General features: G+C 41.7%; 1 protein-coding gene across 1 annotated transcript; it reads left to right on the forward strand.

The window, feature by feature from the left end:
* Positions 1-3,961: 3,961 nt before the first annotated feature.
* On the forward strand, positions 3,962-16,641 carry blmh (bleomycin hydrolase). The gene is made up of 12 exons (XM_027005817.3): positions 3,962-4,113; positions 5,395-5,598; positions 5,845-5,954; positions 6,263-6,404; positions 6,792-6,880; positions 7,906-7,998; positions 12,250-12,405; positions 12,498-12,656; positions 12,886-12,953; positions 13,066-13,183; positions 13,788-13,857; positions 16,321-16,641. Exons 1-12 carry the CDS (start codon positions 4,104-4,106, stop codon positions 16,467-16,469), a joined length of 1,368 nt encoding a protein of 455 aa, XP_026861618.1. The 5' UTR covers positions 3,962-4,103; the 3' UTR covers positions 16,470-16,641.
* The last annotated feature ends 625 nt before the right edge of the window (positions 16,642-17,266 follow it).

Genomic DNA, 17,266 nt, shown 5'->3' on the forward strand with positions numbered 1-17,266 from the left:
TGGTTTATCAAAGTGAAGTATAACATTTGTGAAAATGTAATGAAGATTTTAACTTTATATCACATTATACTTTCATATTACTGATTTCCAAAACCAGTTCCAGGTTGTGAGGATAAGCAACAACAATGCATTTCGTTTTTATTGCATCTTTCTCATACCAAGGTCACTGTACAAACAACAATACACAAAGGAAAAAATTTGATTGAGTTGTAATTAACTTGAGTTGTACTAATTCCATAACCATAACCTTTTTACAAAACATCAGATATATAGAGAACTAATTTAATGCTCTATGTGTTCATGATTAGGCCCAATTATGATGGGCTGTGTTCATTATTTTTTTATTTTGTCTAATGGATTGCTATTATTATTTTTACACTTATTTAATGTTTTAATAAAAAAAATCTTTAGTTACTCCCAAACAATGCTTCTTGCAACCAGCTGATAAAGTTTAAAAATAACAAATCCTTGCATAATAACCTAGGGCAACAAAGGCTCTTTCTTTAGTGTCTCCAGATGAAACTCCTCTGCACATTAACTACTAGACAAGCACTGCCACATACCTTTCACATGCATTCTTCAGTTCCCTCTAACACGCACCACATTCTCTCTCTCTCTCTCTCTCTCTCTCTCTCTCTCTCTCTCTCTCTCTCTTTCTCTCTCTCTCTCTTTCTCGCGCTCTCTCTCTCTCTCTCTCTGTCCACACCGGGCCTGATGTAAAGAGGCTCTCACAGTACTCCAGATTCTCAACAAGGTGATATTACTGCTGGCTATCTCACCTAATTCCACATTGCTATGTTGAAACAAAACTCAAAAGGGAGTAATTTTTGCAGGTATAGCTTACTTCTTTACAAGCCTATTTTGATGAGTCTTTAGTTATAACATCAGAGTAAAATTAATTATGATTTGGTAGGCCTATAAATTGATTTGCTGTTCAGTGGTTGTCTCAGTTTAACTCTATTAAAGGGGCTATTAAACTATAGAATGTCAGTGGGTAATAGAGTAAATGTTTGTCTGCAAGTACCAATAAATAAATAAATAAATGGGGGGTGAAAAGGAATCAACAACAATGCACTGAATAAATTATACAGTCATCACAGGTACCCATAAACCATAGGCTCATTGCATTGTTTGAGATGAGGAGCGGAGTGATGGCTAAACATGACTGAGCAGACCGAGGATCACATAGAGTAGGGTATGCCAGAGGGTGGTGGGAAAATTAGAGCCTGTCTATCCTATAGTCATACATCTGCATCTGTTGCCATGGAGAGTAAAATCCTCCAAGGTGGGTGCAACAAAACTGCAGTGCTTGAGTAATTTTTTTCCGTTGCAGCATTTGAAATGTCTTTTGTTTTTCAATGATCATATAAGAAGGGTTTAAGACACCAGCAACTATAGCTCTCAGTTTTTATGACACTGCGATATGCATTCACAACCAAATGTCCGCTAACTCTAAGGAAAACAAATACTGATATTTCCAGATCATCAAGGTTGCCTAATGGTCAGAATTGTTATATATAGCCCCAAATTCCATGCAACTGTATCTTCTCAATGAATGGACAAGCTGTAAAGTAATTTCTGGGACATGGGATTGTTTCAAATACAAGTCATTCATTATCTTCTATGGAAAAAAATTATCACAGAGGCATGACAAGGAAGGAACTACCTGTATAGAACGAAACTCAAATTCTCCGTAGAACTCTTGGAGCTGCAGAACCAGTCAGGACTAATATATATGCAACCTGTAAACAGCTGCAGCATTGTTTTTTGAGGCCCACGTTGTAAATTCTTTATGGTCAGTCATTTTAACTGAATTGCCCTGGGCGTTTCTGAAAACTGCCTCCCTTCTTTCTCTTAAAGGATTTTGCATTAAAGCAGCTATCTCGTCATGTGCCTGTTAACTTACTGACATCAGCAGCAAGGGACATTACACTTTGCAGTTGCCAAATCTTTCATTAATGAGCACAGGGATCATTATTTTAGTGTTTATTTTGATTTGTGAAAGATAATATAGTGTAACAGTCTACAACAAGCAAAGCATGAAATCATCTGGACACAACGTAGCACCGTGCGTTGTATCATGATTGCTATAAATATATTACTTTCTGTATTTATGTTCAATTTATTACAGTGTTTTCCACTGCTGTCAAAAAAGATGCTGCTCTCAAAACTGATAATAGATGCTCTAATCACCCTTAACCGATAAACAGCTGACACCTGTAATACACTTATTGCAGCTTTTATATATATATATATATATATATATATATATATATATATATATATATGTGTGTGTGTGTGTGTGTGTGTGTGTGTGTGTGTGTGTGTGTGTGTGTGTGTGTGTGAGAGAGAGAGAGAGAGAGAGAGAGAGAGAGAGAGAGAGAGAGAGATCAGAGTGTGCTAGCCAGCAGAGTAAGATGCTCACCTTTTAATTTTGGACAGATGGCTGGACATAACATTCTCCATTCCTGCAGTATGGATTTATAAGCGTTCACATAAAGCACCCCCCTCAAGCCCCAACACCACCCTACCTCCAACACTACCCTGACTAAAGCCAGCATGATATGTGGCCATGGGTGACTTTCAATGCATTGCCCCATCCCCCCACACTGCAGACATTGTTTGCAGAGGGGACCCCATCTGCCCCAGAACAGCCACCGCTACTATTGTTAATGCAGCCCACAGAGAGATCCCTAGGAGCTGGCCAGATTAGGTAACATCTGGCATAAATTTCCTAGTTTATTTATGAGACACAACAAGGCCGCCTGTAGTTTAAGAGAGATGGGGGTGTTTGATAATCCCTCAATCATAAATGGGCTTTTTTTTGGCTGTTCTCATCATGCAAAAACCATAATGAACATAACGAGAGCTGTCTGGTAACAATAATTCCTGCCAGAACCAAAATACTAACTACATTCACAAAAAACATACATTTCTTATATGATTCATTGAAAGCACTTACTATAACTACCATTAATTTATGCATTGTTTATAGCATGTTTTATTCTTATACCACAGCTAATGTCTAGTGTAGATTATTATTATTTCAGGTAAAGAAACAGTATACTTTTAGTACAATAAAAGGTTACCACATCTTAATAATACGCTGGTCTACTACATTCAAACGATAAAGAAGAGTCTCCATCTTGAGGTTAAACGATGTAAGCAGCCAAAACGTCTACCAGCCAAAGATTCTCATTTCTCCATTAGAGGGCGCTTAAGACACCAAATGCGAACACCAGAGAACAGCGTTTTCTTAAACGCTAACCAAAACAAACCAACATTTTATTTTAGTCGGTATTAACTAATAAAACAGCTACAATCTATAATATACTGAATGCCTCTCATATACAGTACATCAGAGCTAAAAATACAAAAAAAAACCCTCCACAAATCTAATAGCACATTCGAATCTGCATATATTATTTCTGAACAACCTTCTAATGCATAATAGAAAACTTGCCCTTTCTTGCTCTTAAACTAATAAAAACTTTTTAAAAGGTTTTAAACAAGGTTTTCTCATTCCTAGCCATGATCAGCCAACAATCCAGCTCCGGTTAGAATAGGATAACTACCTCTTCACAACCACAAGAAGGCTCTATCACGCTGCCTGATTGTAACATTTATAATTTATCATTTATAATTCGTAATACAATGTTACTAGTACTATGTCATTAATCAACACGGTCCATTATTATTAATAAGCATGCATTTTATTACTTTAACTGCTTTTTGTTATTCCATTGAGCGGGTGACAAGATCGGGTTTATTTTCACATTTTCACTTTTTCAGTTTTTGTACGGAACGACCAAGGACTGGTCATACCTGCTCCTTAAAAGTTCATTTTTACTTTTCATTTGTTTGTTTGTTTGTTATTATGTTAACTTTTCCCCATCTTATGACTGAAAGCATTACAAACGTTACATATTGAGAGAGGGACTTTACACTGAAAAGGCAACGTGTCCAGTTAAATTGCTATCTCAATATCCTGTTTCCGGAATTCCGAGCGTGCTGACTGGTTGTCGGCGAATGAAATAAACAAAGACAAAGACTCCTGACTGTTAGAAAAACATTGCAGACACCCGATCTTCTTGCGTGAAAACATGGAAACCGGTATGTACATAGTGATGTTTTAAATCATGGTCACTAATGCTGATCCACAACGGTTCAGCCTGACACATCTTTTTTTGTTCAGCTAAAGGGAAGTGTGTAGCATAGCTAGCTGGCTAAGTTTGTCATCTAGCTTGATCACCAGGATCTATGATTACGCCTTCAACCATCAAGCCGAGCAAACAACAGTGTCATTTTCTAGCTGTCGATAGCAGTGTAATTGCCTTCGCTCATTTAAAAACACCTAGACCTGCATAAGCAGTCAGAAAAAGGACGATAACTAGCTACATTCTGAATAGCTAAGTTATAGGTTTCGATTTCAAGTTACCGACTTAACGTAGAGTAATGAAGGTGTAAAGATTGTAGAAGCTATTTGTTATCTCATATCGCAGAATTATACACAGCTGGACGTTGATTTCACTAGGGTTAGGTAAGATAACCTAGCTTTCTCATTAGTTCACTGTTTTCAGTTTGACCTGCAGGTGTTTTTAAGCTCAGTTTTTAAGTTAATCTTTTTTCACCTCCTATGAGGCGGTGACTTTGTAGGTCACAGCATTAGCTAGCAAGCTAGATGTCTGTTTAGCTGAATAAAACTTCTTCATTCGGCGTAGTAACTGAGTTACAGAGTAGTCTAATGGTCATGAAGATGAAGGCACTGGAACACCGTGGAGCAAAAACCATTGCTATTATGTAAAGAGTCAGATCACCCTGTCAGCTGCCCATTGGCCCCGGTTCCAAATAAAAGCAACATACTAGTCAATCCCAATCATGCTTTCTTTAGATGAGGGTGGCATTACATTTATAAAAACCCTTTCATTGTTTTATTTGCTATGATTTTCCACACCATGTAAAGCTATTGAAAGGTGTGGCCATTTAAACCCAACCAGTCAGATATGATTTTCTGGTTTTTGATCAACATATATGATTAAGCAACGTTGCACTGCTTGTTCAGACAAAATATCAGACTAATTTCTTTCTATTTCTGTGCAGTTCTAATTATATACTAGACCTTTGCAAGGCATCTGGATGTTTTAATACTGTTCACAGTGATTGTACTCAATGCCTTTGAGCCCCCCTTATGGTCACATGTTGGAGGAGAAAAGGGAACCTATTTGGTCCAGTTCCTCTCAGTTTTCCTGACCACGGTTTCCTGTGTTTTCCTTTAGCTATCCAGTCCAGAGACACTTTAAAGCTGCTTTTTACTGTAAGAAGTATTGCGCAAACCAGAGTCAATGTTGAAGCAAACCTATTTTAGTGTTCACACTGCTGCATTGTTGTATCTAGCTCTGGGCCTGAGTCAAGAGAAGGTGTCTACCTTTGCCAAGCGTCTGCGCGCCGACCCTCGTTACCTCCTGGCCCAGAATGTGTCTACCTGCATTGACCCACTTGAGGTGTGCCTGCATCGGCAGACAGTCCAAGACACAGTACACATCTTCCAGCACACCATCCCCACAGAGGGCAAGCCTGTCACCAACCAAAAGAACTCAGGTAACCAAACACAAAGCAAAGCCACCAAACAGTACTAAAAGCTAGGCCCCCAACCCCTGAACATCTGAGAAGATTTCTGTTAAAAATCTGTGTTGTTATAGCTACTGTATTATTACTATCATACTCTACTGTTATTAAAATAAAATAAAACAGCAGTAGAATTTGCATAATCTCATACATTTGCATCTGACTGGCTACAACTTAAACAAACATTATTAAAAGTCATTTAATTTCATTTTCTTTCAGGGAGATGTTGGATATTTTCATGCCTCAATGTCATGCGACTTCCTTTTATGAAGAAGTTTAACATTGAAGAGTTTGAGTTCAGTCAGTCCTATCTCTTTTTCTGGGATAAGGTAATGACCATATACTGTATTGGTAGTTTCCTAACAGTAGGTTGCAATATTTAACTTCCCAATATTGTTTTACTCAGCTGTGGGAATTAAAATGTATAGAAATTGAGTAGTGCTCTGCATTGTATTGGTTGTTGTCTGTCATTGAAGATACCCCACTCTGCTAACCCTACCCTATGTAGGTGTCGACTCCTCTTTTGAGTGAGAGCTATTATTTTTGCTAAATTTTTTGTCTCCATGTTTTATACCAGTATTTGCATTGTCTTTATAAAGGCAGAATTTGCATTTCTCTCTCATTCTGGTTTTCTCAGGTGGAGCGCTGCTATTACTTTTTGCACGCCTACGTGGAGACAGCCCAGAGAAAGGAGCCAGTAGACGGTCGACTGGTTCAATTTCTACTCTCTAATCCCACCAATGATGGTGGACAGTGGGACATGCTAGTTAACCTCATTGGTTAGTCTGTACCACAAACGTCCCGACCAGTGCCACAATGCACTTGTATTTGTGCTATATTTCTCACTTATATAATCTTGTTAAATGAAATCAACAGTGTATTTATAACATTACCTTTTCTTTCTAGGACCTTAAGACCTGTTAAAAAAACACTGCTAATATGACTGCTAATTGATTGATAGACTTTTGCTAAATTCCTCAGACTGTCCTTAAATCATCTAGGACTGCGGTTAAAATGGTATGCAGTTAAAATAAATCTGTGAATGCATCTAGTGTGTGAACAAATTAGAAAAATTATAGCCTCTCCATTTTATGATGTTAAAGATTATAATCTTAATTGAGCAAGTGGAATAATCATATCTTTCTGACATAAATTGTGTGTTCCAGAAAAATATGGTGTCATCCCAAAGAAGTGCTTTCCCGAGTCTCACAGCTCAGAGGCCTCCCGTAGGATGAATGACATCCTCAATCACAAGGTTCACTTACATGCTTCCTCCTAACACTGCTGCCACCCTTTACATCTTCTTCAACCTTAATTCTGACATTTAGTGTATGGGGAATTAGTCAGCCAGTGAATGGCTAGAGGGCCTGAGGGGATGGAAATTTGGCAGGCTTATTTAACATACTCTGTGCAGGCCTTTGCACATGTGTAATTCAAGTAATCATTTCCTTATCCGGTGAATGAATGAACATGTGATTTGTGCGTCAACCTGGGAGTGCTGGGGTGAGATCTGAGAATCAGCAACCTAGCCCCACTCTGGGTACATGCACTTATTGCATGTATTTTACTAGACTTGTATTTATTCTACTCATTTGTAGTCTTCTTAATCTATAATGGGTGACAACAGGCTTTACTGAGAAACCTCCCTGGACCTACAGTCATAAAATAATTAATGATAACTTACTGTCATAAAACAAATGATTAAAAGGTATGATGTGTTAAGTGCTTGACTTCCTCCGGACGGAGTCTGTGTGTCAAGGCTTTAATGAAAGTTGTGGGAGATATTCCTTTTGATATATATCGTAATTTTAGGAAAAACTAAAAATATTTTTAAATGCTTGCTATAACGTAAGAGTTTCAGTAATGTACCTTTCCCGATATGAAGCCCCATGTTTAGGTAATGTTAAGAAAATATTGCTGTTGTGGGAATGCCCTTTGCTTGCACTTTAAAGGCTAATCAGCAGCTAACAACCCAGCTGGTGTTTACTACAAAACAGATCGTACAGACGTTCTGGAGAAATATGTAATGTGAATAAAGTGCTAATTCTGAAGCAATAAGTCCCAAAAGAGGTCAAATATACAGAGATTTATCCTATACATATTGAATCTACCTGATCCATTTCATCCCCATATCACCAACACCCAGTACTTGCTAGTCCATATTCTGTTTCATGCTTCATCTTGGCTTTGTTTGTTAGATCTTGCATAGCTTTTAATATTTGTGTAACATTAATGTTTTTGTTTTTTTTTTGTTCTTGTTTTTCTTGTTGTTTTTCATAGCTGAGAGAGTATTGTCTAAGACTGAGGAACATGGTTGCCAGTGAGGCCTCTAAAGCTGAACTGAATGATGCCATGTACACCATGATGGAGGAGGTGAGTGCACCTTTTGTATGCCTCCCTCATGGCAATGTGAGCAGTGCTTAAAATTAAAATGTCACTTCATCCTGCATCCAAAAGAGGGCACCATAAGATTGTATGTACCTGGCCAGAAATACAATACACTGGATAGTTTTGAGAGATGACTCTTGGAACCAGCACCGGTTATTACAACATTTGAAGCAATTGTTCCACCAAGAAATGAGATGGTTCTGGCTTTATCAGGTGTGCTTCCTTTCCTAAACTTCGGGCTATGACAGGAAACGAGCAGAAAACTCTGAAGACCATCATTTACCACAGTGCACTAGCAGAGCACTAATTTCATAGTCCAAGTTTTCAAAATCACACTCATACTCACTGACTGCATTATTACAGAACTTCACATTGTTTTTAGATACTCTACTGATCCATATCGCATTGTCTATAATGACAGGTTTACTGTCTCCACTTTACAACCCATAATGGTCCATGCAAAAGCTCTAGGAAGTTGAGGAAAGTTGAAGAATATTAGCTTTAGATGGTTCAGCCACTGACTACTGTTGTCAGATGAATATCATGAGGGTCATTATTCGTTTTAGTTTACCTTGATTTGATCAATGTTTGAGTTGACCAAGCGTGAATACCATCTATTTCAACAGAAAGAAAAGCTATAACCTGTACACCAAGCCCAACAAAACTACCTTGCGTTATTATCTCATATGCGCTTGTCATGATTTTGCAGTGCATGTGTTAAAGGGAGAAAGGAAACGAAAGCGAGCCCTGGGCTCCTGGGCTCCTGGGCTCCGAAACTTGATGACAGAATGTTCCACAAACAAGATCGTTATCGCTCTCTGTCTGACACTGAGTGGCAAAAGCAATCTCACCGGCAATATTATTACACCTGCACCATCTGTAAAGAGCTCGCATCGCGTACCGACACGAGCGGTTTTGCTCTGGGCAGGCCAGCAGTCTTGTTGCCACTTTTCTGAGTCCTTCTCGTCCCTGAATCGAATGCTTTTATCGGCCCTGGGCCTAACGGCTCTGCTTCCCAGGTCTCGAGCTCTCGATTGCACCCGGCTGGGCTGCCTCACCCACTCGCTGCTGACGTCTTCCCATTTGCTGATGCAGTGTGTGTTTGTCCACCTGGTGTGGGTTAGACTCATGGAGCTGGTCCATGCCAGTAGAAGAGCCAGGCGGAGGAGGAAACATGGGACCTGACCGTGAAGAGTCACTGCCTCAGTTTGTTATGATCTTGTGGGTGGTGGTGACAAGCTTTTTGTTTTTGCATCTGTATTGTGGATGCTTGACCTGCATTGTTTGGCACTTTTTGGACTGTAAGTGGTAATGACATTGTATGCATGTGCCAATACTGTTGGTTATGGACCCAAATTGTACTTTGTAGTATTTGCAACTGACTTTGTCTGTGTATGCGTGCAGTTGGGCATATGCCTGTTTCATGTGGCCAACGCATGTGTCTGTGATCATGGGCAGATCAAAGCCGCTCTGCTCTAACCTGGGTAAAGCATTTGCAGAGGGGTGAGCTGATGTAGCACAGACTCAGCAGAGACGCGTGACGAGGTCCGTACAAAAGCTGTACACTGATCGACAGCATACAGCCAGCCTGCACGTTAATCTCTACTGGTCTGTGTCTGCATCCTTTTCCTCTGTCGATAAAGTGTTGCTGAGATGGCCAACTCTGAACGGTGTACATCTGACCTGCAGAGACTAGTTGCTGACCTAATCTAACACACTAGTCCATCCTGTCATGGACTGCAGGAGCACCTGAATATTAAGGTTTCTAGGGCCCTACCACCTTAGAAACACAGCACTGGATCAGTGGACTTTGATAATAGTTTGATCAAATTTGATGCAGTTGAGAGCTTGGTTCAACCTAAATACACCAGACTGAAGACCTCTCCAGTTTTGTTGGCTTAGTCTGAGTTGATTGTAGTAAGCTTGGTCAGAGCTTTCTTTCATATTTCTTATTCGGGTTTTCTCATTTGTGTTAATGCTTGTGTGTAATTATAAGAGCTTGAGACACCCCCCAAAAAGGCAGGCTGTCACAGTCTTGCATTATCTAATTGAAATGCTTTTGTCAGCACCTATAAGATGCACATATGTTTTATGTTTACAGCATGAGAAGTTTCAATCAAGTCTATTCTGCCTGTACTTGGCTATCCCGGGCCCATGTATCATCTGCCTGTGCCATAAATATGTTTGAATTGTGTTGTGTCAGATCTCCCACAAAGCAAGCGTAATGGAGAACTCAGGAGAATTATCACAAGGTGTTGAGATGGACGTTGTTGACCCATCCGCTTCCATCTTGGCAAAGATGTGTTTGGGCAACAGATGCAAACAAACAAATGCTTGCCGAAGAACAGGCCGCAGTCGCCGGAGAACAAAGCTGGAAGACGAGCCAGTGTTTACGGTGAAGGGTGGGGGCGGCGGGGGGCAATCACAAGGTTGGCCACCCCACCTAGGTAACACTGGAACGGGGTCAACAGCCAAACCATCCTGCACTAGTTCACCTCAGACACAATTATGATCTGACATGATAGTGCACATAAACATAACCTGGGCCATCCAGACCTTTAAGTGAAGGCACACAATGCTTCAGGGATGTTCCTGGAGTTTATGAGCACAAAAACAGTTTCTGGAGGCCCTGGCGTGCCTAGCAGGTGCTTGTGATCTCAGATAAGACAGTAATTAGGATGTGCTGGAAAGCAAAACACATACTTGTGTGGCCTGAACCACCCTTGCAGCAGTTCCACACTGCCTGCTGCGATCCCCTTTCCAACAGCACGCTGTCTGGATGTTTTCTGCTGTTGCGGAGGGTGTCAGAAGGCAGTCACAACTCCAACAGTTTCTAAAGTCAGCTCACAAACACACTTGACAGTGTAGTTAGGAAGAAGTATATCCTGGTGCCATATACCACAGCTGTAGCACACACATGTTCACAGATAAGAAAGATCTACATTCCTTCTAGCCCATTAGGTGGGCTGTTCCCACTTGGACAGCAGGTTATAACAACACTTTTCTGCTCAAATTGAGCAGGAGACTTTTGAGCTTGCTATGAGCTCTGCTGCAAGGCAGCCGTGCTGAGGGTGAGAGCCGGAGCTCAGGTGGAGGGCGTGAGATGTGGCGCTTTTGGAAGAGGTGTCGCGTTTTCCTGAAGTGAAGTGTTCACAGCAGGCTCCGCATCATTCCCTGTCTCCTGCGGCGGCTGGCCCTCCCCAGACAAGAGACAAGCGTCTCTGTCCTTACCGTGGGACCCGGACTGCTCTGCCCCACGCAGGTGTCTCAATATTGACTCGCTGGCTGTCGGCTGACGTCAGCGGTGCCCGGCCATTGTTCTGTGCGGGCTGCACTTTTCAGCGGGCATGGGGGAGGAGAAAAAAAAAAAAAGAAAGGCAGGAGCCCATGTTGTTGTTGGATGGAGCTGCCCGCGGTTGTCTGACCTGCCAAGGAAGAGTGAGGGGACGAGGAGGGGCATATGAGGTTGTTTGTTTGCCTAGAGCATCTGGGTCCAGCGTTAGGTCAACAGGGAGAGAGAGGGCAGGGCAGCCCTGGCATTTACCCTTCACCAAGGGGGACTGGACAGAGAAAACAAACGGAAAGGCCTAATGGCTATCTTTACGGGAGGAGGCTGGAGTTGGAGAGACGCAGATACAGGGTGCAGTCCTGGGAGAAAACTCTCTTGTTAAGTTAGAGTTAAGAGTAGGTAGTAGACTGCAAGGCTTAAATGGGCCTGGTGCAGGGATGCTGGGTGCCCATGGTCTTATAAGGTTCAGCAGGCCAGAAATAATTTTGGAGCTCTATTTTCACCATGGGAGCAGTTTTATTTGTCCAGACTTCAGACGCTAATCGGTGAATAGTCGACTGGAAGTTTTTAGAATAAAAGGGGAGGGTTGTGCATGCATGGGCAAATTTTTGTGTGCATGTTTATGATCAACGTCGGCACACACGCACTATTATTATTATTGATGGGCTAAGCTCTGCTGTGAGAAAGAAAAATTCCAGCAGATATAGTTCAAGGATTAGGCAGGAGAAAGCAGGAAATGCCACAGATAGCTCTATCAGAGCAGGGGAGGCTTAATCTAAAAAACTGAAAACAGCACTTGGTTAAGAACAGGCCAACGGCCTGCTGGAACAGCCTGGTAACTGTGACTTTTACATTCCCACATGCTTGACAGTATGTGTCCTGTTCCTGTGTTGTCGTTTTAGGTAATCTGTGTGTAGTATGTATAACCTGTGTGTTTGTGTGTTTAGGTGTTTCGAGTGGTCAGTGTGTGTCTGGGCAGTCCTCCTGACACCGTCTGTTGGGAGTATAGGGACAAGGACAAGAACTTCCACCGTATCGGCCCTTTGACCCCCAAGGAGTTCTACACGCAGCATGTCAAGCCACTGTACAACCTCAAGGAAAAGGTATCACATCCAACTGCAGTGCTTCCCTTTACACGCCCACCACCCTTTACCTGTGTGGGGCAGGGCTTATGGTCTGTAACCCACCTACACAGGTGTGTCTTGTGAACGATCCACGGCCGCAGAACCCCTTCAGCAAACTGTACAGTGTGGAGTTCTTGGGGAACATGGTGGGGGGCCGCAGAACGCTCTACAACAACCAGCCCATCCAAGCGCTGAAGACAGCCGCTGCCAAGTCCATCATGGAAGGGGAGGTACGGAACGGGGACGGGGCTTTCAAACACGTACACACAGATCTCAGAGTGCTGTGTAACTCTCGTGTGCCCTGCCCAACCCTGGTGTGCCTGATCTCTAGTGATTTCAGAGTGCTTGGACTCTGAAATGCTGGTGTCACACTTGCCTCTACAATCATTAATAGTCTAACCTTTTGTCCTACTGCATCCTCTCTCTCTCTCTCTCTCTCTCTCTCTCTCTCTCTCGCAGGCTGTATGGTTTGGCTGTGATGTAGGGAAGCATTTCCATGGCAAACTGGGCATCAACGACATGAATGTGTGAGTGATTACCCACTTCCTTGATTGTGTGTTTATGTGGAGGGAGACAGGGCAGGGGGGTGTGTGTGTCTGAGGAGTGCCTGAGTCTGATAGGCTCTGCGTCTGTACTCAGGTTTAACCACGAGCTGGTGTTTGGCATCTCGGTGAAAAACTTGAACAAAGCAGAGAGGCTGATGTTCGGAGACTCCTTGATGACACACGCCATGGTCCTTACTGCTGTTACCAACAAGGTACAGAGTGCGCACAGTTCTGCATGTTCACACAGAATGGCTCAAATGGATATTTCAGCCAAAAAAGCTACAGTGAGCAGTGCATGCATTTGTCATTGGACTTTCCTTTTACAACTCATGCAGTCACTACGAAACTGATCGAAACATGGCATGAGAAGGAATTGTCTATCCTTTATAAGTCAGAGACTAGTGTATAGTGAAAAGGATGAGGTCCCTTTTCCTCTGCCTCGCCCCCCCCCAACCACGTTAAGGCCAGCAGGAACTGGTGGAGCATTTACCACTACAGCGTTGTCTTAAACATGCTGCTCAGACTGGTGGCGAGATACTCCCAGAGCTACAGCTCACTGATTACAGCTGTACTTGGCTGAAACAAACGAACCCCTTGGGGCTGTTTTGGCGTTACGGAGACAATTTAGGATTTTCTTAATGCTCTTCCTAATGAAAACATTTTCATAGAAATGATTCCCAAGGTAGGAGATTACAGCTCAGGTTTTACTATCGCCTTGAATAAACATCCTCCAGATATTCTGTTTATGTATATCTCTCTCTCTCTCTCTCTCTATGTCTCTTTCTGCATCTCTCTCCCACTGACTCTCTTGATTAGGAGGAGAAGGAGGCATGCTTTGAGAAGTGGAGAGTGGAAAACTCATGGGGTGACGATCGTGGAAATAAAGGTGAGTGGGTCCAGTCTGCCTACCTCATAGCACTCTGTAGACGGAACATTTAGGACTTTATAAATGGGATAACCTAATTTACAGAAGGATTACATCTCATTTCTCTCTGGTTCTCCACTCTTATGAGGTGATAGACTCTTAGCTGAGGAAAGCTGTCTCAGGTGTGATTTTTCTTTGGATCTGGTCCCCTGATGGTCTTTGAGTTAATACTCAATACATACTGTACATAAAACATAAGTCTGGTTCTGCTCTGAACACAACTGCAGATTAAATTCCTAGTAATTAAATTATTAGTCCCGAAAGGGAGTTCTGTATTGTCACCCAGCAGTAGTATGGGTGGCAAAATGAGCCTAAATACATAAGTTATTTGAAATATACTAGAAATCTAAATGTCTAAATGTTCTGTGTGGTACATTTTTTTAATACCATAGGCCATAATTACACGTATGGCAAACCACTAAAAATATTTTTTTAGAATTCCATTTCAATATTTTTCGATACTTATATAATGAATTTAATACTGGTAGGTCTGTCCCATGAAGTCATAAAAGGGTTCGGTAGCTTTCACGTTAACGTTCACTTTTGCTCTGTGTAATAAGCCCTGCATTCCTGTGCAGATTCTAAAGCTATTTCAGCTTAGTGATGCTTTGCAGCTTATTTGCCTACTAACTGATTCATCATCTGTGTTTAAAAGTTCAAAGCTTGCCTAAGATACACAGAATTTTCCAGAACCACCTCTTAGTTAAGAATCTTGCTGGGTTGCTTGGAGAGCTCTTGTGAGTTATTATTTCAGTTGAACCGTGGTTGTACATGAGTACATTTATATTTGTATTTTTTATTTGCCACTTTTTTTGGGACTTTGGAGCAATATTTGTTTGACAGCTGGAGAAAGGGCGAGAGGGGAGATTGTTACTCTGGGAGAGAATGTGTGCTTAAGGTTAGAGCGGTCAGCAGACCTCAGATTGGTCCTAACAGTTTCCCTCCTGAGCTTAGTGTGTAATGAGATATGCTAAGGAGGAAAGAGGAGGGGTAAAGCACAGAGCAGCTAAGATTGATTATTCTAACCTTGTCTCTGCCCTTTTTTGTGGTTTTGACTGTAATGTCAAAAACAAAGAGGGGAAATATTTCTGTGACTGATCTTGACAGAATATTTGTTTTTGCAGTGGCGTCAGCAGTGGCGTCTGAGGCTTGTAAATTTTTTTTCCTTCTTAACGTGAATTTATGAATGTGCATTCCTGCAGTCATACTGGGTCACGGCCAATGGATTGTTTCCAGCATGTGTATATTTTGTAAGCTGCTTGTGCTGTTAGTTATGAAGTTTGAGAAAAAGCACATCGTAGTGGGTGGGTGGCTGGGTGTTTGGGTGGGAGAGCTCCAAGTCAGACATTGCTCTCTTGTCTCTGGGTTCAGGTGTTTGTCACTGAGACAGTTTCTGTTCCTGCTGGGTGTAAGTGGGACCACCCTGGCCACTCAGTTTGGGAACCATGTCTAAAGGCTTCCTGTCATGTCCCACATCCCGCATTTGGTCAAACCTCAGCACATTTTTAACGATAACGTAAAGCTAAATAAACAACAGAACTGAAGTTTTTAGAAGGTTCTTTTACCTTATGCCCAAGACTTAACCACAAAAAAACAGGTCATTGAAGTAGTGTGCATGAGACCAAAAAATCCACCTCACTATATGTTTGGGGTTGTGTGCATGCGTGCGTGCATACGTGCGTGCATGCATGTGCTTGCGTATGTGTGCACATGTGTGTGCGTGCATGTGTTCTGTAGGATTGGCTGGCTGTGGAAGGAGGAAGTGTGAACAGACATGTGGTAGATAAAGGGCTGGTTCCGTAGAACTGACTCCCTCCCTTCCAGCACTACATCAGTAGGGGCGGTGATGGAGAGAATAGGGGATCAGCCAGCACTGTTAAGAACACGCCCTCTTTTAACAGAGGTGGCAGTGCAAAAAAATATTAACAGTTTTTATAGTCAGCTTGGGGGTCACAAGAAATTCATTTTCAGGAGTGCAACAATAAGCCTTCATTTTCAGTTTTTCTCTTGGCACTGCTGGCTTTAATCAGAGGTTTTTGATATTAATCTTGTTACTTTTACCCTTTATGTGCTGCCTACAACAGTTTGCTGTTGAATATCCACTATTAAATCTTTATTAAGCAGACATAATAAGAAGAATCTGCAGATTTATGGATGATGTATTCAAAACTGAACATATGGATTCTTCTCCATTGGATTCCATCTGATATTCTCTTTCTTTCTCTCTCTCTCTCTCTCTCTCTCTCTCTCTCTCTCTCTCTCTCTCTCTCTCTCTCTCTCTCTCTCTCTCTCTCACTCACACACACACACACACACTCTTGCTCACTTACTCTCTCTTGCTCCTGCTCATCATCTCTCATTCATCTCTCATTCACTTTGCCTTGTATCTTTACCTAATCTCTACCTCTCTGCTTCTCCCCATAGGTTATCTAATCTTGACAGACGATTGGTTCTCTGAATATGTGTATGAAGTAGTGGTGGACAAGAAGTTCATCTCCACCGAGGTGCTCGAGGTCATGGAGCAAGAACCCATTGTTCTTCCTGCCTGGGACCCAATGGGAGCCCTGGCATAACCATGGAAACTGAGGTTGCCCTGCCCAGTTTCATCTCAGCCTGGTCTTTTTAAGACTCTGCTGCTTCTTGCTGGCTTTACCCTCCACAGTCTCTTAAACTTCTTGTTCTAGACAAAATAATAATAATAATAATAATAATAAAAATAATAAATTTTTTCCTTTTTTTACTCAACTGCATATCTTTGTTATTTCATTACAATTCTCTACAGAGTTAAAGCCAGCTGTGGCAAATGTGATGAAACCTGTGCTCATCTTCCTACAAAGAACAGCTTATTAAAGGCAAAAACTTTAGTAAGCACTGTATAGATTGGTTGTCAGGAATTTTATCATATGGTTTGGGCCTTCCTCTGTGGATCTGTCTTCAGAATGAAGCCTTCAAGCACAAATTAAAACTATAAAATTAGGGGTAGCCCAGTTATTTTCATTATCTGTTTCCCTGGCCTTGGTGCAGTGATTGAACTAAGGTGTGAAGAAGAATATTGGTGTAGAAAGGAGGAGGTCCATCGAATAAAGCTTCTAATAGTCAGCTGCAAAAATAGAGCAATATTGCTGAGCAGAACACTGTAACTAAAGACATGTTCACTCCTCATCTCCTCTCAGTTGTTCACAATTAAACTGCCTGGTTAATCTCTAGTGTATCTTAATCTGTGGTGTATTTAGTTTCTAAAGTCCTTGAGGACATTGAAGATGTGACAGACCAGTACTTATCAGGGGTGTAAATGTATGGGCTAGTGTGTCTGATTCTCTAAAATATCAGGCACCACAATGCTTCTGTAACATGGGTCATGTCTACAAAC

The sequence above is a fragment of the Electrophorus electricus genome, chromosome 17 (genome assembly GCF_041902795.1).
Source record: "Electrophorus electricus isolate QZ-2024a chromosome 17, ASM4190279v1, whole genome shotgun sequence".
NCBI classification, from domain to species: domain Eukaryota; kingdom Metazoa; phylum Chordata; class Actinopteri; order Gymnotiformes; family Gymnotidae; genus Electrophorus; species Electrophorus electricus.